The sequence below is a fragment of the Acinonyx jubatus genome, chromosome A1 (genome assembly GCF_027475565.1).
Source record: "Acinonyx jubatus isolate Ajub_Pintada_27869175 chromosome A1, VMU_Ajub_asm_v1.0, whole genome shotgun sequence".
Lineage (NCBI taxonomy): Eukaryota > Metazoa > Chordata > Mammalia > Carnivora > Felidae > Acinonyx > Acinonyx jubatus.
In genome coordinates this window covers 169,414,077-169,440,615 of record NC_069380.1, presented here as the reverse complement: position 1 = coordinate 169,440,615, position 26,539 = coordinate 169,414,077, and the positions used below count along the sequence as shown (strand labels likewise).

The following is a 26,539-nucleotide window of genomic DNA, read 5'->3' as shown; positions in this document are numbered from 1 at the left end:
GAGGATTAAGAAGAAGTGTCTCATATCAGTGAGAAGCCCTAGGCTCCCTCCCTCCCTCCCCTTGGCAGTGGATAGTGCCTTGGGGCCATGCCTAGACTCTGGCTGGGGGCAGACTGAGAGGCATGTCTCTAAGGCACATGGACCTCACATAGCAGGGAACTTGTCTGTCCTTGAGGAGCAGGGTAACCAAAAGGCTGGATCTAGACATGTCATCATCACCACCATCCATCACCATCTTTGTCATCAGTGCACCAGAAACTGTTGAACATTTTCCACATGTTGTCATTATCTGCTCAAAACAACTTTGCAAGCTAAATATTATTATCATACTATCAGAGATGAAGAAATGGAAGCTGAAAAGGTTAAGCCACTTCCCCAAGATCACATAACCAGCAAGTATTAGCACCAGAATTCAGACGCAAGGCTTCGTGTGTCCAAGACCTTCAACTACACAATATCCCGACTTGCTTGCATGTAAGATGGAATGGTTTTGCAGATGTAGGATACTAAGGAATTGTTCCCCAATTTATATACTTAGGGTTTGTTGAGAGGAGTTAAATGGTATGTTCCAACAAGTCCTCTTCTCAGATTGACCTGTGGCAAGAGAGTTTATTTAGGCCTTTTTTGTGTATGTATGCTTTTATGTGGTCGTTCAACAGCAATTTAAAGAATGCCTAATATGTGCAGGCCCTGTGCTAGAGCTCTCTCTGCTTTTCACATAGTCTCAGGAATTCTGAGGAAAGGAAATTTGCTGCCTGGAATATTAAATGAAACACAAGTTTTATTAAACTATGCATTTCATAAAACCAAGCCCTAGGAAATTCATGTAACAAATGCGTTGATTCAGGTGTCACCTATGTGTAAAGGGTAACAGCTAGGCAGAAGCAAATGTTTGTAAAGCAAACTTCTCTCCACAGAGTACAGCTGACTTGGTTTGGAAGATTGGGCACCATAATTTCTTAACTTCACTTTTCAGGTAGGGTCTATAAAAGAACCCCTAGGAAAGAAAAGCATTTCTTCATGAAGACATGCTTATTGGGACTGAATTAACACACAGTGCTGTCTGCCTCAATTCAGGCTTAGTTTTATAAAACAGTCTCTTAAAGATATGCAGTGGGGTTCACATACTCGCCCTTCCTTTTCCTAACGATACACAGGAGACCACTTAGCCTGGGCATACATCCTACTTTCTGCTCTGCTTTGGCTTGTGTCATTCTGATTCTTTCTTGATCAAGACTGACCTGTGCAAGGGATGTAGCTCTTTCATATCAGGGCCTTGGTTCAACTTAACAGAAAATTCCCAGCCTCAGTTTAAGGTAGATGAGAGGAATTATGAGAACACACATAACAGAAAGACCCAGATTTATTGAAGGACCCTGCCACTTACTAGGGGTAAATATTTAAAATTCTCATATATACTGACCATTGCTCTAGAAAAGCAGAACTTCCAGAGAAGATGGCTCTCCCCAGTACATTCTAGGACTGACTGTCTTCAATTTGGTTGCTAGCCCAGCAGGAACACCTCATTCTCTGCATATGGTGTGTAGCTTGGCAGTTCAGCTTGGTGTGTCTTTGCTTTGAATGGGTTCCAGGTGTCTCTTGGCTGAGCATCCTAATCCCCAGCACCTGTAAATATCACCTTACATGGCAAAAATGACTTTGCACTTATGATTAAGGATCTTGTACAAGGACATCATCCTAAATTATCCAGGTAGGATCATGTAATTAGAAGCCCCCTTAGACATGACAGGAGAGTCAGAGAGACAGAAATATAACAGTGGAGGCAGAGGTCAAAATCATGTGATTACTGGAAGGGGGCCTTGATCCAGAGAGTGCAGGCAGCCACTAGAAGCTGAAAAATCACAGAAACGGATTCTGCCCTGGAGCCTCCAGAAGAAACAGCCCAGCGTCTTAGTTTAGGTTGGCTCTAACAAATCACCATGGACTGATGACATAAACAAGAACTGTTGATTTCTCATAGTACGGAGGCTGGAAACCTGAGATGAGAGTGCCAGCATGATTGGGTGAGAGCCCTCTTCCAGGTTGTAGACAATCCAGTTCTCCTTGTAACTTCACGTGGCAAAAAGAGCATTAGCTAGCTCTTCTGACCTCTTCTTGTAAGGGCACTAATCCCATTCATGAAGGCTCACCGCTTGTGACCTTAATTATCTCTCAAAGGCCCCACCTCCAAATAACAACATATTAGGATTAAGATTTAAACATATGAATTTGGTGGCGGAGGGAGCAAACATTCAGTCCATTGTGCCCCGTGAGACCATTTTGGATTTCTGACCTTCAGAATTGTAAGATGATAAAATTTTGTTGTTTTAGGCCAAGTTTACGGTAATTTGTTACAGCTGCAAAAAAGAAACTAATACACGTGGTTACAGCGGGAAGCATTTTAATTTTGCTTGCTCAGTGGAAATATAAAGGCTTTCTTGTTTACATTCACCAATTAGGCACAAACCTGAAAGACCATTACTTTCCTGGGTCATTATAGTCTCCATCCTCCTGCAGATGCTCAGGATTTCTCTGTGATTAGGGCTTCATGTGCACCCCCAACTGTCTGTGAGCAATAGTAGTTGCTTCTTCACGATTAGCCAGGTTCCTTATTATGGGGGAGGGATGATGAGATCTATTAATGATAGGCAGCGAATTGAAATTACAGCACAGACTTCTTTAAATAATTGGATGAATTTGAAATTACTCTGAGACTGGCAGAAACTTGAGCCATCCCTTGGGTGTTCAGAAGTTGCTGTAAGTGGAATGTGATGTGGTAGAACAGATAACTAACTGCCTTTGGAGTGACAACACAAGTCTGAGTCCTGAATGTTCAAGTCACTTAATTTTTCTGAATGTTAAGAATAATGCACCCTCCCAACTCTCAAGATTGTTACAGGACAAAAGTAGAGAAAATGTGAAGGCTCTCTGTAGATTATAAGGTGTGAAATGCGTAGAAAGCCTTTCATGTTGAAACTAGGACGGAGGAAAATACTACTGGTGATGTATTTTTTTAAAAAGGTGGAGTAGGGGAAGGGAGGAAACAGTCTGGAGGATAGAAGAGACAAAGTCAAATAAGCTCCATACTCTTAAAGATCTCTGGAGATTTTTGAAGATGAGTCTAATTGATATTGAAAGCAGTAGTAAGGAGAAATGTGATATCCCAATATTCGGGTTTTAAAATGAACAGTTATCATGTCTTACGTTAATGTTAGCCCTTGGATCCCCTTTACAAATTTCTCTTTCAAAGGCAGAAGTTCAATATATGGAGTTTTTCAGAGTATGGACTTCAACCTGGCTTTGAGACTGAGGATGTTGGATCTTCTGCCCTATCTATGACTTCAGAGGTCAAAGGAGGAAAATGTGTAGCCTGGAGATACAGCCAGCATGCAAATACCCTCTTCCTTCAGTGAACTCTTCTTTTGCTTCACCAAGACAATAAAGACAATCAGATGGTAGCTTCCCAACTTCTTGACCCTACACACACTCTTAGTCACTTCTTACTCATCCTTCCTTTTCCTCTCACAGTAGAAGAGCCCCAATGCCTCTGACCTGGATCTTCTCATTTTATTTTATTTTTTTAATTATTATTATTGCTTTTTATCACTAGCCCTGGCCCTCTCCCTCCCTTTTCCATCCTTTCCTTTAGAGTTTGGGCATGCTCAAGTCTCTATCGTTTAAAACTACGCTTACTCCATACCCATGCCCTTATCTGTCTATTGCCTTATTGACTCCCTCTGTGTCACACCTAACCTCCAGGAAGCGTTGTCTAAATTCATTGTCTCCACTTCTCAAATCCTGTTTAGTCCTAAACTTCTCACAATTCAGCTTTGATACCTATCATGGCACTGAAACTGTCCTCAGGGTTTCTGGTTGCTAAATCCAAGTGATAATTTCAACCCTTGTCTTTCTTGACCTTATGGTTGAGTTGACCCTAATGACTCACCCCTTGAAATCTCATTTTGTTCTTATGACAATACATTCTCCTGTTTTCTTCTTATTCAGGTTTTCTTCTGGTTATTCCTATTCAGTCTTGATGATCATTTTACCTTTGCCCCTTCCTAAAAATGTTGGTATGATTTTGTCAATGATTTTCTAATGCTCTACCTGGATACAGGCTCACCCATTTAATGCTATTACTTCTGGCACTATTTGTCTCTGAAATAACTTCATTAAAAAATATAAACTAAACTATGTATACATTTGTATGCTTCCCCTTCCCCAAATACTCTGTTACTTGAGCAAAAATGATCCCTATCCATTGAGCACTAGCAGGTAGGCTCTGCCATATAAGTAAATGGTGTTCTTCTTTGCATCCTGATTTATTGTATTTTGCAGTGTGAGATTTCACTTTCTGTAACTCTGTGTTCTGACAAGTACCCATATTGACCTATAAGATGTGTAAGTGATGTGAGTCCTGTTTGTTGCAAAGAAAGACAGAAAGTTGGTCATGCTGGATTATTACAAGTTGAAACTGTTATAGCCAAGACAGGGAAACAACCTGTGTCTATCAATGAATGAATGGGGTCAAGATGTGAGATTATAGTTATATATAGATTATGTGTGTGTGTGTATATATAACTATATATATGTATATGTATATAGTAATATATATGTATATATGTGTATATAGTTATATACACACACATAATATATAATTATATATAGTTATATATATAAAATATGTATATAAAATGGAATATTATATAGCCATAAAAATAAGGAAGTCCTGTTTGTGGCAATGTTGCAGTATTTTTTACCTCAATACCCGAGGTTTGTTGTCTTGCTGCTTCAAGGAGTAAAGAGGTGGGCACAAAATGAGCGGCAGGCAAAAGTTTATTAGAGAAAGGAAGAATAGTATGAAAGTTCTCCTTACAGAGAAGGGGCATTCAAAAGTGAATATCCATGACAATAGACGAGGGTCTTTGTTTTATAAGGTTCTGGTCAGCCCTTCCCCTACCATTCCCCCTTATTCCTTCTCAGGTTCTACCCTTATTGGCTCCATAGCTCTAAGTGCTGGGCTGTTCCATTCCTGATTGACTATTTCCATTGTATGAGGGGTGGTCTACAGTCATATCATTCCTTGCGGGTCATGTGTTTTATGGTCTACTACTTACTTTTAATTAGGTCTTTAGTCCAATTCCTGAGGGAAACCCGAGGTGGTGGTGTCATTCTTATGAGGAACTTTATACCTGAGGGGGTTTGCTGTGGTCAGACATTATTCTAAAATATGTGTTTTTTCCCCCCACCCATGGACCTCAGGTCCTAATCTTTCCCTCTCTGCTTACTGAATCCTGTCTTTTCCTATCATATTACAACATGACAGACCTTAAATGCATTATGCCGAGTGATATAAGACAAAGACAATTACTGTATGATCTTATTTATATGTGGAACCTGAAAAACAGAAACCAAAACCAAGCTCATAGATACAGAGAACAGATTGGTGGTTTCCAGGGGGGTAGGGGAATGGGATGGGTGATGGTGGTCAACAAGTAAAAACTTCCAATTATGACTTCTGAGGATTAATGTACCACGTGATGACTGTGGTTAACAATATTGTATATTTGAAAGTTGCTAAGAGAGTGGTCCTTGAAAGTTCTTATCACAAGAAAAAATAACTAAGGTGATGGTTGTTGACTTCTGTGATCATTTCACAGTATGTACATATATCAAATCATTATATTGTACACCTTAGACTAATACAATGTCATATGCCAATTATATCAGTAAAACTGGGCGGGGGTGGGGCTTGTACTATTTGAAACATCTTCAAACATCCAGTGGGGCATAGAGGGTAAAGATCAAGAAGCGGAAAGGTTTTCTTCAGTAGCCCTTTGATGTTATAAAGAGTATCCTAAACAGTGCAGCAGCCTGGGAGGACTGTCACCAACATATGAATGAGTGGTACCTGGAAAAAGAAAAACCTTGAGAAACTATGGCTGGAGGCTTTTCAAGAGTCCAGGGGCCTGCATTGGAATGCCAGAAGCATCTTCATAAAGACCCCTAACATTGAGGCTCTCATTTTCCTGCTGCTAAAAAAATGTCAGTCTCCCTACCTAATCTCAAATGCTTCATGGTTTAAGTTACCATCTAAAGGCTCACGTGACCCTCAAATGTGTATTTCCAATTAGACCTCCCAAGAGGCATTATACGGTGCAAAGAATACAGACTCTTCATGCCAACTGTCTGGATTCATATATATTCTACTAGTTGGGAGAGCTGTGTGATATTGGGTGAATCTTTTAACTTCTCTGAGCCTCAGTATCCCCATTTCTAAAGTGGTGACATTAATAGTACCACATCAAAGGGTGATAGTGAGGATTTAAGGAGTCTGCAGAAAACATCCAGCTCCGTGCTTTAAACTGTGTGATAAGTAAGTTAGCTCTTACTGTGCACTTGGATGTCCCTCAGGTGGTACCCACAAATGCAACATGTTCAAAACTGAAGTCATCATCTTGCCCTCCAGACGTGTTCTTACTAAAAAAATTTCTTGATGGTGATTTTATAGAATTTTTTAAAAAACCTATGTGCCTGTGTTGAGAATTTTAAGTTGAGGATAAAAATTGTGTCATAAATTTAAACAGATGCAAGTTTGGGGGTTATAAATATTGACATTATAAAATCTGTCACATTACTCTTAAGTGTATCCACTGAATCTATATATCCTAGCAATTTTGTACTCACTAACCTTTAAAAAATATATGTGAACAAGCTCTTCATCAAAAGTCAGAAATTTTTCTTTACCTCTTTTATCTCCTTAAACTTGCATTCGATTTCACTTTCTTCATAGAATTTTGCCCTATATTTCTATTAATAAAATGTATTTATCCACAATAATATACATATACATTAAAATTTTAAAACTTCACTTCATGAGACCTTAAGGCTACAATTGTTACTGAGCCATAAGAGTAGTTATTATTACCATGGTTATCATTATATAATTAAAAGCAAAATATTATATATTCTAATAATTACTAAAAATAAAAAGTTGGAAATGCATCTCTTAATGAAATGGATGGGGCTTTTTCTTCTTGATTAGTCTGTGTACCTCCCCCACCTTCCTGGATGATTATAATATATTCCTGGAGTGAGATATGGCTCAGTAACAATTTAATTTTTTTATTTTGATTTTTTACAGATATGAGCACAGAGTAACCTTGTCTACTATGGAAGGAAGATAGAAAAGGAAGGAATTATATTCAATTCCTTCAATTCCTTGAACTCCTGAATTATATGCCAAAAATCACATGATGATCCATCGTCTAAAGATATTTTTATTAATCTAGTACCTCAAATGCATTGTCCCCTGTAAATTTGCTCTTATGTTCCTGAGAGCAGTGATTTCTGAGACCACTAATTGGGTTCCCTTTCAATTTAGTTGAAAGCAATGAATTCAGAACCACTTGACTTACAATTTGTTAATTATTGTAGTAATTCAACTTCACAATTTCTGGGAAATGAATTAAAAATATTTTTCTGTGAGTTGCCTGGGTGGCTCAGTCAGTTAAGCGTCTGACTTCAGCTCAGGTCACGGTCTCGCGGTTCTTGAGTTTGAGCCCCGTGTCAGGCTCTGTGCTGACTGCTCAGAGCCTGGAGCCTGGCTTGGATTCTGTGTCTCCCTCTCTCTCTGCCTCTCCCACACTTCCTCACTCTCTCTCCCCGCCCGCCTCAGAAATAACGTAAACATTAAGAAAATTAAAAATTTTTTACTGTGATTTATCAAAAGAGTGCTAGTTATGTTTTTTCTTCCCTTTTACTTGGAGGCACCAGATTTTATCCAATTTAGTTGGAAAGGACTAGGAAAATTAAAAATTGTTAATTTTAATGTGCATTTGCCAATGCAAGATTTTTGATAAAATGCTTTTATCTAATTATGTACTTTATATTTTCATCAGAGTCTTGGAGCTGCAGATTTAGTTCATTCAGTGTATGGAAAACATCCAACATAAAACTCTTTGGCAAACCAAAGAGTCATTGCCAAACCACCCAGCCAAACCAGTTGCTTTCTGTCATTTGTCAGTTTAAATAAAAATGTTAACATGTGCTCTGTGAAAAGTGTTTCACTTTTGAATTTTATTTGAGACAGATGGACAGATAAGACATGGTGTTTTGTCACTTAGATGAGATAGGCCTACCAGAACTTTGATTTATTTTATTCTTATGTGGATCTTCTTCATGAGCCATGCATAATAGTTTTAAGATGGAAGTTGCCAGATAATTAAACAAAAATCATCATTTCTCTGCTGCTCCCTTTTCTTTCTTTCCTCCCTCCCTCCCTCCCTCCCTCCCTCCCTCCCTCCCTCCCTCCCTTCCTTCCTTCCTTCCTTCCTGTTCATTTTTATGAGAGTGAGTGGGGGAACGGTAGAGAGAGGGAGACATAGAATCCAAAGCAGGCTCCAGGCTCTGAGCTGTCAGGCCAGAGCCCAACATGGGGTTTGAACTCACGAACTGAACTGTGAGACCATTAACTGAGCCAAAGTCGGACGCTTAACAACTGAGCGACCCAGGCGCCCCATGCTGCCCCCTATTCTATATATGACATCCAAGTAACTCAACTATGGGCCAAAATACCATTCTTCTATCACCTTGCCTAGTCCTTACCAGAAATATGTAGGGAAAGATATAATTAATGGTGTCTTTATTAAAGGCAGCTTCGCTAATACTGGTATTTAAAAATGTTGCCATGTTTCTTCTGGGATTTTTCACACCCTGGGGCAGTGCGCCAGAGAGAGATTCAAATGGATAAGAAGCGTGTTTCTCCGTTGTTTTGGAAGGGGGGAACTGTGCTAGGGGAGCTCAGTGGAAAGGAGAACAGGTGTGGCATCTCAATCTCAGGGCTGTTTTAGGTCAGTTCCAGGCAGGAATGTATGTGGAAGCTGAGGATCTGGGAATTCAGTCCCTAACAACTACCTGTTGCCTTTGTGCCCTTTGGGAAATCCTCAGGTGCATATCCCTGAGGGGCCTGCATCAATACCTTAACGAAAGCCACCACCATCCTCACTGCTCAGAATAGGGTCATTCCTTACTCGATCGTCTCTCCATCCCCTCATGGCTAACCAGTCCCCAAGCCCTTTCCATTCTGCTGCTTAACAGAGTAACTATAGAGTTCACCCCCAAACCCAGGGTACTTTGGAGAGTGAAAAGGGCTACTGTGACCCCAACCCTGGGATAGCAATGGTGAACAGGATTGATGGTCACCTCTTAACCTCTCCAGAATCGATCTCCGTCTCTGAATTCTAGTTTCGGTCAGCACATGAATTTGAATTTCTGTAAAAGCTTTCCAAGCCGGCTTCCTGTCTTTACTCATGCTGCCTACAATGTTTGCCCCGCTGCAGATGCAGTTTTCTTCCAGAACATCAACTTTATTGATGTCTTTCCTCTGTGGCTTGAAATGCTCTAACAGATTCCTAAGGGAAAATTCAGGAATTTCTTAATGTGGGTTGCAAGATATGTGGCCCTTGCATGCTCTTGAGCTGCTTCTCTTGCAGTACAGCTCTTGTCTCCACCCACCCCCTCATCCAGCACCCACACCGCAGTCCTGGTAGGGGAACCTAGGACACAGCTGCACAGAACTGCCTGCTGCTCCCTACCTGTGTGTCCCAGGGTGGAGTGCTTCCCCTACCTGAACTGTCTACCTGTGCTCTTCTGCTCCTCATTTTACTTGGTTCAATCCTGCTCTTCCTCACCATCTCAGCTGAGATATCGCTGATGTTACCCTTCTTCCCGAAGCTTTCCGTTACTTTCCAGAAAAGCCTTAGGCTTACTCCTGCCTTCAAATACTGCATTGTTTTTGCCTGTTCAATAATATCCCCACTTGATGGGATACTGCTTGACAGGGATTGTGTGCTATGCTTCACTCTGTTAGCACCTTTTATCCCTGGCACCTGAGTGATCTGTCATAGTAGTAAACAAAAGAACTCTGACCTAGACAAGAGGACTTGGTGAGTACCTTCCCCTGTCTTGTCTTCCTATGTCTGCTATCTCCTTCCTCTGCTGTTCTTTGAATGTATTGCCTCGCTTCTTTTATGAAAGGCTTTTCCTGTTGTTCATTTTAACCAGATTTAATCAGTATTAAAAAAAAAAAAAGCTTTACTGAGATGTTAGGATGTTAGGTGGGAAATGCATGGGATTGTAAGGAATTATAGGTATATGATATTAGTGTGCTGGCAGCTACTGCGTGCTATGTAGAATATTCTTCTCCAGTGGTAGGTCATGTGGTAGAAGGGATGAGAATCTGAGTTCAGGTAATGTCATAGGTAGCTCTATGGTTGTGGATCCCATAATTTAAAAAAAAAAGTGCTCCTAATAAATACTATTTTTTATAAAACAGTAGCTTTTTCTATTTAGAGTGACGAACAGTTTCTATTTAGAAAGGAAGAAATGTTTCTCTGGAGTTATTTTCTGTTTAGAGTGGGTCTGATCTCTTCTGAGCACAGTCATGTGATGCATCATGAGAATTCAGGACCCATCATGCCTGAAAGAAGTGTGGGAATTGGGGAGAGGGAGCCTACCAAACTGCCAGCTGCTCTGTGTGTGCGTGCTTTCCTCCCTGTAGCACCTGGGGAGAAGCAGAGCACGCTTTGATTGTTCTTTGGTTTCTTTGTTGTATGTGTTGATGTTGACCTGGTTTCAAAAATGTTTTTGAAGGACCTAGCTTAGCCTAGAGTCCACTTCATGGTGTATCTTGAACTTAATTTTAATTCTCTTTCTTTTTTTTTTCTCCATCCTTTTCTCTTAGGTGGTTGATCACAATAGGCACAATCCATCGGTCACGTATACTATACTAAAATATTTTCTCCTGTAGCTTTCATAAGTTTGTTGTTTTTCAGGTTTAGGGAGATGGGGAATTGAATTGAATTCTGTCTTGCATAGAAAGTTGTTTCTTCATTAATGGCACCCGATGCCCTTTTCCACCAAAAAGAGATTAAAAAAAAAAAAAGGAACAGGTGAAAATGACAAGAGCACAAAATACGTTAAAACAAAACTGTCAAGAATGATGGGTAGGAACCTCAGTGTGTGTGTGCGTGTGTGCATGTGTGTGTGTGCGTGTGTGTGTGCATGTGTGTGTATGCCCCCACATAGGCTTGTATTTAAATAAGGTATGTGGACATGCTAAGTGGTTTTGTCAATGAAAACAGGCTTTCTGTGACCCACATCTTCTTAGTTGCGTAAGTGTGTGACAAGAATATTGCTGATTTCTTTACTAAGAACATTTTTATTAGGTTAGACTGTTCTTCTCCCTGGTTAAATCAAAATGAACTATACAGGATAGAATTTCAGACAGTTGATTGATTGGCTAATGAGAAAGCAGTGGTTTTAGAGTTAATGATTCTAGACATTTTCTTGATTATCATTGGAAGCTAGTTTTTTTTTTAATTTAGAGTTTTGATACAAACCAGTGATAAATTGACCTTGAGTTGACTTTATTCTGAATCTTAAAAGGATTTTCTCCATGAATATAAAAAGATATTTGATTGGGATATGCTGGTAGCCTACTTGAAAAGATGTATTTTATGTGTTGTTCCTATATTATTTTGTCTTAAATTTTATAAAGTTTCAAATATATTGTATGCTCTAAAAGCTAAGGTGACCAGTTTGCCTACCTTTTGTGTGACCAAGTCCAGTAAAGAGGTGCTCCAGGAATTGTTCAAAATTGGGCAGGTGCTTGCGGGAGAGGTGGAAGGCAAAACTTAGCCATTTTCTCTTTTGGACTGTGTATTTTGCTGTGAAAGTTACTTTTTGAGTCAACAAAAATAGGCCCTTTAAAAGCTGATGGTATATAGGAGCTTAGTTTTTTTCTTATAAGATACCCATGGGGTGCCTGGGTGGCTCAGTTGGTTAAGCATCTGACTCTTGATTTTGGTTCAGGTCATGATCTTGTGGTTCATGGGCTCAAGCCCCACATTGGGCTCTGTGCTGACAGTGCAGAGTCTGCTTGGGATTCTCTCTTTCCCTCTATCCCTCTCTGCCCCTCTCCCTCTCCCTCTGCCTGCCTCTCTCCCTCCCTCTCTCTCTCTCTCAAAATAAATAAATTTTTAAAAACTTAAAAAAAAGATATCTATCAATTTTTGGAGTTGCAGGATATTTTACAGAGGATTTTTATTGAGGAAATTTCTTGTTTAACATTCTTTAGTGTTCTTATTCTCTTCAGCATCCCTGATCTGGGACTGTGAGGAAAGAAGAGCATTTGCTATTTCTCATCTCCATTTCAATCATACAATAAATATTTACTGACTAACCACTGTGTCTCAGGAACTAGAGTACAATGGTCAGCAATAGTCTTAGAGTTTATATTCTACAAACCACACATGTATGTTCAGATATCAGGTAGTGATAGGTGCTTTGGAGAAGATTATGTGCCAAAGTGACTGGGATGCCATTTCTCTTGTGTCAGAAAAAGCATCTCTGAGATGACATTTAAAATGAGATTTGTATGGCAAGAAGGGAAGGTCCTAATGGACAGAAGGAGCCAGCAGGGCAGTGGCCCTAAGGCAGGGACAAATATGAGGTGTTCCAGAACTAGAAGAAGACCAGTGATGCAAGATCGTAGCAAGAAAGAGGGTGATGAAGTGGGATTGGTGGGGTTCACATTACACAGGGCCTAGCAGCCTGGGGTGGGCCACATAGATGATACTGTTAAGAATTTCAAGCGTGGACATGATAGGATCTGACTGAAAAGCTGGGTTTTGGAAGGGGTGGAGGAGTCAATAGTTGTGTTTGGGATAGGTGAAGCTTAAGATGCCCAGTGGACATCCAAGAAGAGACGTTAGGTGAATAGTTTGGGCTCCTGAAAGGCAAGAGTCACATTTAGGAATCCCTAGGTTTTTAAAGTCATGAGATTTTAGGGGTTTTAAGGTTGTTAGGGAGAAATAGACTATAAATGCAGAATAAAAAGGGCAAGGCTGCCATGTGCAGCTGTGCTAGCTGTGTGAGTTGGGCATAACCATGCAGTGGCGCTGAGCAGGGAGTCTACATCCTACTTACTTCATAATCCCTGGGGTTGGCTTGGCTCCTCTGTGCCAAGTAACTTGTTAGTTAAAGCTGTGTTTAAGCTGAGTCAGTTAAGCGTCTGACTTCAGCTCAGGTCGTGATCTCATGGTTCGTGAGTTCAAGCCCTGCATTGGGCTCTGCACTGACAGCTCGGAGCCTGGAGCCTGCTTCGGATTCTGTGTCTCATTCTCTCTCTGCCCCTCCCTGACTTGTGCTCTGTCTCTGTCTCTCAAAAATAAATAAACGTAAAAAAAATAAAATAAAGCTATGTTTGTGTTCAGTTACTAGTACAGAGTTTAACCAAACCCTAGCTAAACCACCTGTGTACTTTAATTACTACAGTTTCAGAGTATGTCAGATTTAAGACTTTATTTCAAGATGAAATGATCCCCTAGTCTGAACAGTGATACCTCACTTATGCAGATGCTAGGAATGTGTAGGGAGCAACTTCAGCTATCTGAAATGTCAGCAGAAGTTGCTAAGAAAGAACAAGTGTCTCCTGGGCCACACAAAATCGCTGTCTTAGGGCCCACTCATAGGATTCAGCCCTTTTCTCATAGGATCTGTCAGTCCTGAGACCTTGGTTATTTTCATTTTAGGAAATTGGAAAGGAAGAGAGAGTAGATTATACCATTTGATGGGAAGAGTGTCAACCAGTTTGCAGACAAGCTTTAAAACAGGAGTCTAGGGGCACCTGGGTGGCTCAGTTGATTAAGTGTCCAACTTTGGCTCAGGTGATGATCTTGCAGTCTGTGAGTTCATGCCCCGCGTTGGACTCTGTGCTGGCAGCTCAAAGCCTGGAGCCTTCTTCGGATTCTGTGTCTCCCTCTCTCTCTGCCCATCCTCTGCTTGCTCTCTCTCTATCTCTCTCTCAAAATAAATAAACATTAAAAAAATTTTTTTTTAAACAGGAGTCTGTCTCCTGGCCAAAAGTATTTGTATTCTTCCTGCATGTAAAATGCACCTGTCCTCCCAAGGTCTCCCCAAATCTCATTTATGATGAGATTTGGAGGCCATACTTGAGGTCCACATTTTCATCAAATCAGGCTCTGGTATTGTTCTTCAAGTTAAAACCCTTAAGTATGGTTCCTCTCAATCTGAAGACCTGTGAATTAAAGGGGTAAGAAAGATAAATTCACACCCTCCCACGCTACTATTCAACACATAGGTAGGATAACTGGAAAGACACTTTCATTTAGAATGGGGGGAGACAGGCACATAGCAGTCGCCCACCTGTAACAGTCCCAAAATCCAGCCAGGCACATGTAGCCTTTTCTTTTAATTAGAGCTTGGTCTTACTGCCTAGGAGTGTTCACGTGTTGATTGGCTTGGCTGGGCTTTTGGTTCTGTTCTCTGAATTTTTCTTCCCTTTCCATGAAAAGTGGTGTGTGTTAGCAGCTAAGTAGTGTTCTCAGCCTGCTTTTGCCTGTCGAGGATTGGAGGTCCAAAAGAGTCTTTTCAGTGTGTAGTGTCTCTGTTCCTTTAGCTGAGGCCGAACTAATTCTGTTTAAAAACACTGTGTATTTCTTATTAATTGATTTATAATCAGCTCTGTTAGACAAAGGCAACACCCACAAACCACTTTGAAATAACCTCTTCTATACCTGAAATTCCTTGTGAGGCTTTTAGCGAAGAATGCCCTTAAGATTCCTAGAAGACCTTTTGCTAGTTTGAAAGGGTCATATTTGATCTCTTTGAGAATTAATAAAATTTTAATTACATCCATGGTTTCCTGACAGCACTCTGGATTCAGTCTTTGCCCAGAAGCCATTTCTTAATTGTAGCACACTGTTTGCCTTCTGATAAACCTAGGGATGAGAGTTTTATTTTCAAACCCAGTAAGACCTGGATCCTTTATATTTAACAGTTCTTTTCAGCTTATCTCTCTGCTCTTGGATTTCATTGGAGGCAGCAAAAGAAGTCAGTTTGCACTTTGAACGGTCTGCCTGCACATCTCCTTATCTGGATCATCCAACTCATTAGGGACATCTTTTATTTTCCATGTTGCCACAGGCAACAGCATTGCTAAATTCTTTGTCCTAGTGAGGGTCCTCTTTCTTCTTGCTTCTAACAGCTTTCTCTTTGCTTTCCTTTAGGCCCTCCCAGCAGCCTTCTTGAGGGCCCCAAGGCTTTCACTTACACTCTCCTTCAGGTCCTTCCTGCTGCCTCATGCAAAAACACGCAGTGGAGAGTGAGGCCAGATCCTGCAGGGCCCTATCAGCCGTCATAAGGACTTTGGATTTTACTTTGAGTGAGAAGAGAAACCACTGCAGGATGTTGAACAGAAGTGTAAAGTGATCTGATCTCTGTTTTAACAGAATTCCTTTCAATGCACAGGTAGATGGAGGGCTTACCAGTAAAGGGGTTGCCAAAGGAATCCAGGTAAACTGGGATGACCGCTTGGATCTGGGAGTGGTGAGAATTTACCAGATTCTGTTTACGTTTTCAACATAGAGCCAACAGGATTTGCAGATGGATCAAAGAGATAGACGGTAAAGAGGTTTTGACCAGAGCCAATGGAGGACTGTTGCGTCATACATGAGGATGCGGGAGACTGCAGGAGAACTGGTTTTTCTAGGAGGGATTAGAACCATCATTTCCCTTTTGGACTTGTAAAGTTTGAGATTCTGATAGACATTTAAGTGGAGATGTCAAGTAGGCAGCTGGATTCTGGGGACAGTTCTGGTCTGGCTATGCGTTTGGGAGTTGTCAGTACATAGATGGAATTTAAAGCCAGGAGCCTTGCTGTAAGTATGAGCCTGGGGCAGTCTAGCTTTCCTCCTGCTTAAAGAGATAATGAGCAACCAGTAAGGGAAATTGTGAAGGTGTATATGGCCTGTAAGGTGAGAGCAGAAGCCATATGGACAGGTGTCCTAGAAACCACATGACAAATGCCTTTCAAGGGTGAAGGCGTCCATCACTAGATTTAGCAGTAGGTGGCGGAATGTGTTCTAAAGGGAGTTCAAGAGGGAGGAGAGCAAACATAGTATAGAATAACCATTTCTTCCCCAGAGATTTAAAATGCAGAAGTGAAACGGGCAGATATTGGGGTCAAAAAGACCTTTTATTTATTTATTTTTTAATTATGAGAGAAATAAAGATATGAATTGTGCTAGGAATGATTTTATAGAAAGGGAAACTTCAGTCCTGGAAAGGAAGCAGAAAGTTGCTAGAAAAATGTTCCTGAATAGTGGAGAAGGGATGAGGTTCAGTGGAGCAGGGACAACTCATCTATAGTGATAGAAGACATCAGCACAGATGCAGGCAGGTCTGGTAGATGTCATGAGAAGCCATGCACATTGTCTTCCAACTGCTTCAAGTTTCTCTGTGAAATAAGCAAGGTCATCAGCTCAGAGTATGAGAAGAGGAGAGGAGAAAGTGTGGAGTTACCTAGGCAAGTGAAAGAATAAAATGTGGTAGGGTTCTCGGTTCCCCTGGGTTATTGATAATGAATTTAAAATGAGCCCATCTAGGAGTGCCTGGGTGGCTCAGTTGGTTAAACATCTGACTCCTGATTTCGGCTCAGGTCATGATCGGTTCAGTTCGTGAGCCCTGCATTGGGCACTGCCCTGATAGCGTGAGCCTGCTTGGGATTCTGTCTCCCTCTCTCTCTCTGCCCCTCCCCTGCTCATTCATATTCTCTCTCTCTCTCTCTCTCTCTCTCTCTCTCTCTCAAAATAAATAAAAATAAACTTAAAAATAATTATAAAATGAGCACATTTGTGGCTGTACAATTTGAATCTCCGTTTATGACCAGCCTCCTAGGTGCTGGCATAAGGAAGATAGCGAGGTAAAGGGCTTTTTTCAGTGGATATTATGGAGGGAAGATTGTGCCAGGGAAATGAGGAAGACTGGAAGTGACACCTTTGCCTGGCATGTGATGCAAGTGAGGACATGGGTGTGGGCTGGGAAGGAGGGACTGTGAATAGGCAGTAGGATGACTGAATTGTGTGTCCTGATGGAATCAGAATTTTAGAGGGAGTGAGCTGAGAAAGGAGGAATTGGCAGTTGAGGGTAAGAATCTTGAAACTGAGGTTATATGTTCCTATCCAGACAGTGCCCCAGAGAGTGGCTTGACCTTAGGTTAACATGGAAGGGGGGTCAGTTTCTTGGGTCTTCTGTTCTATAATTTGGGGCAGGTTGTTTAAATATTCAGTGTTTCAGTTTCCTAATTTGCAAAATGACAATTATAGTAGTTCCTACTTCATACAGTTATAAGAGGATTAAATGAATAAATACATGCAATGTCTTCAACCGTGCCTGGAACATGGTAAACATTTAATAACTGTTGTATGTTACTATTACCCTTTTTTTTTTTTTTTAACCATTATTTCTAGAACTCTTAGATTGGTGCCAGGGTCCATGGATGGGAACTGAGGAATAGTCCCTGGGGCCAATGACACCTCATGAGGAGCCAAATGAACCAATAGTGAGACATTGGAATCCACTTTCATTGAAAAATGAGGTCTAATTACGACCCATCCTCCCCCCAGTCCCATGTAGATTGTTCAGTTTCAGGCCCTTATTTCTGTTGCTGCTGTGACTTAGCTCCATTATGGTGGTTTTACCTGAGGAGCTACAGCTTCTGTGATTCATACCAAGGAGCAAATTAAAATCACATTCTGTTCATGTTGCTTAGAGGTCATGGGATCCGTCTACAGAGGCACTGGGAAAAGCACAAATAGCTATCACAACAGTGCTGGATTTCTTAGAACGTATGTGCAAATTATGTCGACTCCTCAAACTCCCTAGGAATGAACTGTAGTATCATTTTTTTGTGGCTCTGTTGTCCCCTATGGATGGTCAATTCTTTTTATACTACTCCCTTAGATCAAGAGATTGCTTTTTTTTTTTAACTGACAAAAACTGTGTGTGCTTTTAAAACCTTTTTTGATCTCCAGGAAACATTATTAAATATCATTGTAGCATTCTTAAAATCTCCAAAGAGAATCAGCATTACAGCCAGTGTGAAATAAGATGCAGCAAAGTTTTTATTATTTTATGTTGTCCTTGCTTTATCTAAAAATTTTTAGGGCTTGTTGTACCGTTAGAACTCTAGGACTCTCCGAAAGAACAGTTGTCAGATGAAAGGTCGGACTGTGAATTTAATATATATCTTCTGAAGGTTAGGATATTGATTTACTGGATAGTGTTAGAGTTTTAAGATCTAATTCCAAGACTGTTACCTAGGAAATTGATGAAATTGAGACATTATCAGCCAAGGTGAATGAAAGACGCTCAGGGCATTTAGCCAAGACTGTCAGAGAGTAAGAAGGAACTTGGGCCTGTCTGTCATTTCTTCCCAGGTCACATAAATGCTGTTATTAGGATTGATAGGACCGAAGAGGTAAGAACACCTAACTGCTCGCCTCTTGTACCCTGGCAGAGGGCCAGAGCCAAAGAGGGCTACTGTCTTGACTCCTTAGTGACTGTGTCTTGGGGCTGTAGTCTGTTCGTATTGTCTTGTGTGAGGAAGCTGACAGTAGGAATTAGAAAGAGAGATGATTCCATTTTGGTTAACTGGTACCATTCTACAAAGGAGGATCTAATCCAGCTTGTGAGGATATACAAATTACAGGATATAAATTTGAAATAGCAGGGTAAGGGGAAAGAAGGGGAAGAAAGTGATAGATTTTTCTAGAGAACGAACTGCTTAAATGTTGAGAGAGAACGAGAGATGAGGCTATCTCTCCTTCTGACCATTGAGGTAGGCAAGTAGGCTTTACACCAAAGCGCAATTCAGAAAAGCCACTCTCTGCAGCCCAGCCCCACAGTGGACAGTGATCTGCTCTCTGCTCCTCCCTCCCCCCAACCCAGAGCAGATGGAAAGACTGGATGCACCTTTTCTCTTAGTGGAAGTCCTCTGTGAACGTTGGTTTCTTAGCTGAGTGTTTGTTAGCTATTGGGCAGCGCTGATTTCAATGCCATGCTTAGCTGTAAAGGACTTGGAGGAATACCTTCTATGTTGTCACTTAAAAATGCTTTAAGATTTTAGGGACAGCTGGGTGGCTCAGTTGGTTAAGCGTCCAACTTCAGCTCAGGTCACGATCTCACAGTCCGTGAGTTTGAGCCCCGCATCAAGCTCTGTGCTGACAGCTCAGAGCCTAGAGACAGCTTTGGATTCTGTGTCTCCCTCTCTCTCTGCTCCTCCCCTACTCATGCTCTAACTCTGTCTCTCAAAAATAAATAAACGTTAAAAAAAATTTTAAAAATGCTTTTAGATTTTAAAAATGTATTTGCTTTATGAGTTGCTGAGTTGGTAGACATCATCTTTATAAAAAGTTAAGGCTCTATTCCCCATTTCTGTATTTTGGAAAAGTTTTTTATTCATGAACTGCTATTCAAAGTTTTTCTCTTCAGTGATGCCTTCCTACACTTAACCTGCAGAACTAGTGTTTTTAGTATATAATTTTGTCATCTCATATGTATTCATCTCGTGTACATTATTATCTCACTCAGCATATTGTATTGTAATTCTATGTCTGTGTCTCTTGCTAGGTGGTGACTGCCTCACGGCTGAGTCTTTGTTACCCCATAAGCCCCAGGATAGGGTCTGATATGACATAGAGCACAGAGTGCTCTGATATGACATAGAGCATAGAGTGGGTATTCCATAAATGTTGAATGAATAATATCCCAGTTTTAGAGCCTACATATGTTCTGAATGTAAGCCTCAAAACTGGAGGATCGTGTTCATTGGCAAATTCTTGTGCCCTTTTTACTTTTGGGTTAGGGGTAGCTGCCTGATGTGTTTTGTGGTGATCAGACACGTGCTATGTTTGATGGCTTTTTGATAATGAGCCGTGGCAAGGGCCATTATAGTATGACTCCTTGGTTCCAAGGTCATTTCTTTCTCTTGGTTGAGTGTAAGTGGGTTTTACATTTTAAGATGTTAGCTTGTGAAACTGGTGGCTCATGTTTATTATTTATGTTCTGGTGCATTTATCATCGTCTGACCTCTGTAACCCCTGGTTTCCATTTGAATCAAATAAGATTTGTGCACGGCGAGCGCTGGATTGACGCCTAGCATATCTAATGTGCACTGAGCTGATTGAACAGCATTTGACTGTCCTGCTACCCTTTTTTTTTTTTTTTTGCTGCAGAATTGTAATTTCTAACTCATCTCAGAAGCTTCATTGTACTTTTCACCACACAAATCTGATTGCTCTCAAAGAAAGAGATTTATTTTGAAATTATATAGATTATCATTGATGGGAATTTTTTGTCATGTTAATGAGTCTTTATTAGATTTAGTTAAAAGCTTCCTGTTTTTTGGTTTTTTTTTTTTTTTTTTTTTTGTGACTTAAAAGCATCCTGGAAGGAAAGCAAAACCAAAAATGAATTAGTTTAAAGAATCTTTTTGTAAAGTTTGTTTTCTTGGGATGATGATGTTAGGAGGAGAGAACAGGAAGCTGTCCTCAAACTTCAGTTTCTTTTTAGTTTCACGTTGAGATTAGACAGAAAACAGTAAGACCAGTGGCCCATTCCATCCCCTCCTTTCCTGTCCCAAGCACTTGGTAAGGCTTCATGTGTAGATGTTATGTAGGGCTGAAACTAAGACCTCATACTATGTGTGTCTTGAAATCTAGGAAATGGAGAGAGCTTCTAATGGCCAGTAACCCTCAACAACTTAAGGTGGCTGACACCTTGATTTTGGCTTTGGAGCAGAGAAACTGTGCTCCAAGAAATCTAGAACTTGGAGATGATAAATGGACATTGTCATAAGCCTCTAAGTTTGTGATAAGTTGTTATGACAGCAATAGAAACCTAATGCAAGTGTTTATGGTTATTTGTGTGTGTTTTCCTTGGTTTTATCCTCTTTGGAAAAATCCAGGAATAGTCAAAACTTTTTATTAAACATGAATGGCAAGAAACATTCCATCCACCTGTTTCCATGTTATAGGAGGCATCCATAACTTTATATACTTAGAGGGAAAGGGTCTGCTCTGTGTTCAACACACAGCTTAACATTTGGATTGATTGCACTCTATTTGGATAAATCAGCGTTTCCCTAGGATCCATTATTATAACACCAAAACCATATCTCCTTAGTAGTCACTGTGAGCTCTGAAAGCAGTTAACAGATCCTGGCCTCTGTTCCAAATGCCTTTATTTTAAAATGAGTGATTCTACACCTTTAAAAATTGAGAAATGATAAGGATCAGAATAATGAGAATTGTGTTACAAGTGACTATACTTACATATATTGGTTACTTTACCTTTTAAAAACATTGAAAAACAGTAATTGCTGTATGAGTGGAAAATCATGAAGATGATACATACAGGGGATAGAGTTCAGTACTGTAATAAAATCATAATAATATGACTATGACATACATTTAGTGTGAATAATTGTTCTAGGAATAAGAGGTGAGGGGGTTGTATAAGACATTACAATTACACTGTATACTTACTGCTATTATTGTACAACAGATCAGGTACTTCTCCCCTCAGTGAAGGGGCAGGGAAAGGGGAACCCGGCAGGAAGATTCTCTTGGATCCTCCTATGACCTGTGATTCCTGACCCAGAGGTGTCAGGAGAGTGTGAATGTTTTCACCATGGTAAACACAAAAGTGCTGGGAATAAAGTGGCTCAAGGTGAACCAGCTCCTACTCCCTGTTGTGAGAATTGCCTCTACATTGAGGAATGTGTGAAAATGGAAACTGGTCAGTTTGGCCCTTGGGACCTCCAACCCTTGACCCGCAGGGCACCGGAAGCCCTTCTGCTGTGCCCTTCTATGGGAGACCCCGATGCTCCCCACTGTGTTTTATTGCTTCTCCCTTGCTGTTCCCCCACATGCAGGGGCAGGGATAGAGGATTGTTCCTTTTTTTCTTTTTTTTAAGTGGTTTTATTTCACAAAAGTAAGATTTAAGGAAGGCCTCTCACCAGGGCCAAAAATTCTCCTATTACTATCTAAATTTCTGTTCCTCAAAGATTAACTTGAATTCATAAACAAGTACCTTAGACTGGCTAAAGACATTTAATAAGAATTTGACCCTCAGACCTTAATAATAATCATCACTAGTATGTGTTGCATATTTAGTATGAACCAGGGACTATTCTAAAGACTTCAGGAATTCATGTATTTAATCCTCACAGCAAGCCTATGAAGAATGTTTGGAGAAGTCAAGTAACTTGTTCCAGGTTCCATGGTGATGATGAAGGAAGAGCCAGGACCAAATCCAGCTGGTTCTGCTCTGGGACTCGGACCCTCAGCCACTGTGCTCAGTTGCCTTTCCTGGATACTTGATAAGGATTTGATTTAATTTGTTTGCTTTCTTCTTAATATCTAGCAGTACTACCTGTAAGGGATGGGACCGCAAATGAAGAGGGTGAGGGCATTTGAAGGAGAAATGGCTGTAGGGCGGTTGTGATGGGACTTTGGAAAGAGACTTGGGGAGCATTCTCTGCAGCCATTGTTTTCCTGCTCATCAGCATCTTGAAATTACTGACCTTATAATCAGCATGAGAACTTAACCAAGAACCTACAACTACTGTTTCTCTTCTCTGCTCCTCTCTGAACATCAACATCATTTTTCTTTTAGTGTTCTAGTCACAGAAAGCTCTTAAGTATATTTATGTATATATGTAATAAGCTAAATATTTATTAAGCATTTAAATTTCATTTCAAATAACACTTGACAAATATTCTTAAAGCGAAGGCCAATGAAAAACAACTAATGTCTATAATCACCCTTTTTTTCCCCCCTCACAGTATTGGCTGGATCCTGCAAAAACCCTTGCTGAACACAAAGAACTAATCAACAGTAGGTATTTGATGTTAATTTTTTTAAGGGGTGCCTTGAAAATGATACAATGTCTGTGATTAGTTGGATGCAGAGATATGCTTTAGTGCTACAGGAATGAGTACTAGTACTCGAGTACCAGAATATGGAAATGGGTGTTGTGTGCATTGCCAGACTCTGACTCCAAACCCCGATTAAATTTTTGGTTATAAAGAAACTGAGTGGATCTAAATATTGAATTTGGCTTGGGTATGCCTGTGCTTGACTTGTCAGTGATTTTTAAAATTTTCTTGTCTTTAAAATTTCACATTAAAACGTAGAGAGGCATTGATTTGGAAGAAAAGGTGGACATCTGACCTTCTAAAGAGCTTGAGTTTCTTGGGTTAAGGAGTGGTTTTGTCATTCACACTCTTATTTGCTGAGGCAGTAATTAAGGACTGCCCTTATGTCCTGAAAGATTTCTATGACTGCAGAAAGGATCCATCTGTTTATAGGGGCTACCTTTTAGTTTTAGCAATATGAATCTTATTAGGTAACTGAGAGTATAATTAAGGTTATACTCCATAACACAGATTTTTATTTATAAAAGTATATGCCCGTGTGCACATACATGCGATCCTTAAGTATGTGAAAGGGTAGTTATATTTTAATTATCCTTTTAAAAATATGATAAAATATATAACATAAAATGTACCATGTTAACCACTTTTGAGTGGCATTAAATACATTCATTGTGCAACCATTACTACTTTCTCCAAAAATTTTCCATCATCCCAAACTGAAACTTTGTACTCATTAAACTATTTTGCTTTAATGTGAAAATTATTTCTAATAAGATGTAGTAGATTCATTGGGCCTGTATGACTCCCCATTCTGAATCTGTACTTCATGTGTTTATATAATGGCTTATTCATGGTGATAAAATTGGTCACTTCACGGACCTGAAGGGCAGGAACAAAGCTGTGCCTCAGAAAGGAACTGGAAACTAGGAATTGCAAAACTATCAGGAACTCAGCAAGTACTATTTCTCTGAACATTAGCATCATTTTTGTTTCTCTCTGTTTATCCATGTCTATGGGGGAAGCCTCCACAGTTTCCAGGTTATAGCTGTAGCCACAGGCAGACTTGACTGGCTGTCTCTGAATGCAGGTCCCAGTTCTATGGGAGGGTACATCTGACTAGCCCAGTTTGAGTCAGGAACTCACCTCAGTCTATTCGGCCATGTCTGGGCTTCCTCAAGGTCAATACAAACATAGCTGCTAGGGGGCATTCTGGATGAGATTGTGCAATGGTTTCAGAAACGTGGGCTTGGGGCCAGCCTGTGGGGGTGAGAAAGAACCCTCAAAATATATACCTTAGGTATCACCAAGTTCTGCATACTCAGCCTACGCAGGAGTAAGTCGTAATTCATAAGGGGTTCATGACTTGCCATGGGTGAGAAGCTAGTTGGTAGCAGGTCTTCTGATTTCCAGTGCTTCTGTATTTCTAGTCCTCTTCCTGAATGAGCTGCCTACTAAAGGCCAAGAGGGGAGGGATGAGGATGCAAGGAGTGAGCTATGAATGCAGGCAACCTCCATGAGGTATCTGCATATAAATGGTGGGAGTGCCAATTTAAAAAGTGCCATCCTTCAGGATGTAGAAATCTGTACTTCCCTCCAAAATTCAGGTATAGTAATAAATATAGTAAATCTATCTTTTTCAACCAAATACTTAAAATAAATACCAGTTTAAAAATTAGAAAAATGTCAGGAATGATTATTTTAAAACAAACTCACAGGGTTTTTATTAACAAGTTGAGATTTCTATCCAAGTGGTGAAGAAAAGTGTAAATTATTTAGGGTACACTATTGGTGTTCCTAAGTGCATTTGAAGTATTTATTTCTTCACATGGTATGAAATATTCTTTTTAAATATGTATAATCTGTATAATTGCTTTTTAATCCTAAATAAATATCTTCCTATCAAAAATTTGATGCATAGTAAGAATAAAACACCGATAGTAAAGGAAGATGATGTAACTAAAGAATACATAATCTTTATATTTCATCTCATGAAATAATTTGATAATTAATGAAGGAAAATGGCTGTCATGCCTCAAGTAGATCAGTCAGAAAGAATGTCTGTAATAATGATGGAGTATTTGCTAATTACCAGGATTCTCATGAGTGAGTTTTGATTTTTCTTGATATTTCTTGATATTTCTCCTTCTCATTGAAGACTTACTATTATTAAAGGCCTTGAAATTAGTCACAAAAGGTATAGTAGAGGATTTCCATTTTCTTTTTTTTTTTTAATTTTTTTTTTCAACGTTTATTTATTTTTGGGACAGAGAGAGACAGAGCATGAACGGGGGAGGGGCAGAGAGAGAGGGAGACACAGAATCGGAAGCAGGCTCCAGGCTCTGAGCCATCAGCCCAGAGCCCGACGCGGGGCTCGAACTCACGGACCGTGAGATCGTGACCTGGCTGAATTAACCGACTGTGCCACCCAGGCGCCCCAAGGATTTCCATTTTCTCACTTCTGTATTTTTTGCTAAACTAAACAATATTAACTTACTTTACATGAATATTTCTTAAAGGTAGATTCTGTTGAAAGAGATTCAAGATAATAATAACTTAGGAGTTTTCTTCATCAGTGCCTAATATTTATAGTCAGTCTTAGAACAGGAAGCCAAAAAATATCTGATCAGATGTATCCTTGCTCCAGAGTGTCCTTTTCCATAGCCTTAGATTGATCTATAAAACAGTGATGTGTGTGAAAGTATTTGCTTACTCTGAAGGCATTATAATTCTTTTCCCTGAGAGGCTATAAGGAATAGTGGCCATAAAGCACTGAACTCTAGGTATTAGCAAACTTGGTTCTCAACCTTGTGATCTTGGCCATGTTGTTTACCACTTTGGATATTTACCTGTCTTCCCTATGTTACCAGGTGGTTTTGCAAAATCACATGCTTACGAAATGTTTTTATACATTGCCAAATGCAGTCAAATAGTAGTGATGCCTTATATTTAGAACACAAACCATTTTATATGCAAGTGGGAAATAGCTGATTTGAGCCAAAAGTCCTTAAAGAAAATTTGCCAAAACTGAATGTTTTTAATTGTGTATTTTTTGAACTTCTGCTTAACTGCTCATCATTAAGCACGTTTGAAGTGGCGAGGCTTGGTCAGTAGGGTGTAATCTGTCACATTGCAGAGAATAAAAGCAACTCTGGAATCTGGACAGGGCCTTCTTCCCTTTGTGCACTGTCTCCACAGCATCTGTGCTCCTCCCGGCCCCTAGATCCCAGCCCCCCGTGGCCTGCAGGCACAGGCGGACCCATCTGCTCAGCAACACAGAGCTGACTGACAGAGATGGATCAGCAGACGGTGGACTTCCTGGTTCTTCTAAATATTTAATAATCTGTGCCTCCCTGACATCGATGTTCAGGGGTAAAGGTGCATTTGTCAGAAATATAAACATAGTGATTAAGTGATCATAGAAATTAAACATATGGAATCAACTCTAATGCTAAAAAATTGTAACAAAAAATTTTTAAATTCAGTTTTTAAAAAAGCTCTAGCTTAAGGAACACCTTGTCCAGAAAGGCATAGATGAGGGGAGAGGAGCAAGGCCCTACTGTCGGTTAACTTCTGTATGCCAGGAACAGGGCTTCCACAGACACAGCACATGTGTGTCATGATAACAATAAATAATAACAAAATTTGTATATTAAAAATGCATTATGACTTTATGACCTGTTCAGCTTAACTTCCTTTCCCCAGCCTCTAAATTTGTCCCTTTTTTTCTACTCAG

At 40.1% G+C, this 26,539-nt stretch overlaps 1 protein-coding gene across 5 annotated transcripts in view; it reads left to right on the top strand.

Moving 5' to 3' along the window:
• The window catches only part of EPB41L4A (erythrocyte membrane protein band 4.1 like 4A), a 251,665-nt gene that overhangs the window by 115,834 nt on the left and 109,292 nt on the right, over positions 1-26,539 (top strand). For all 5 annotated transcript variants that reach the window (XM_027036083.2, XM_027036073.2, XM_027036090.2 and 2 more), the window contains exon 3: positions 22,714-22,765. In XM_027036083.2, coding sequence (XP_026891884.1) covers positions 22,714-22,765 — 52 coding nt within the window. The remainder of the gene's footprint in view (positions 1-22,713; positions 22,766-26,539) is intronic.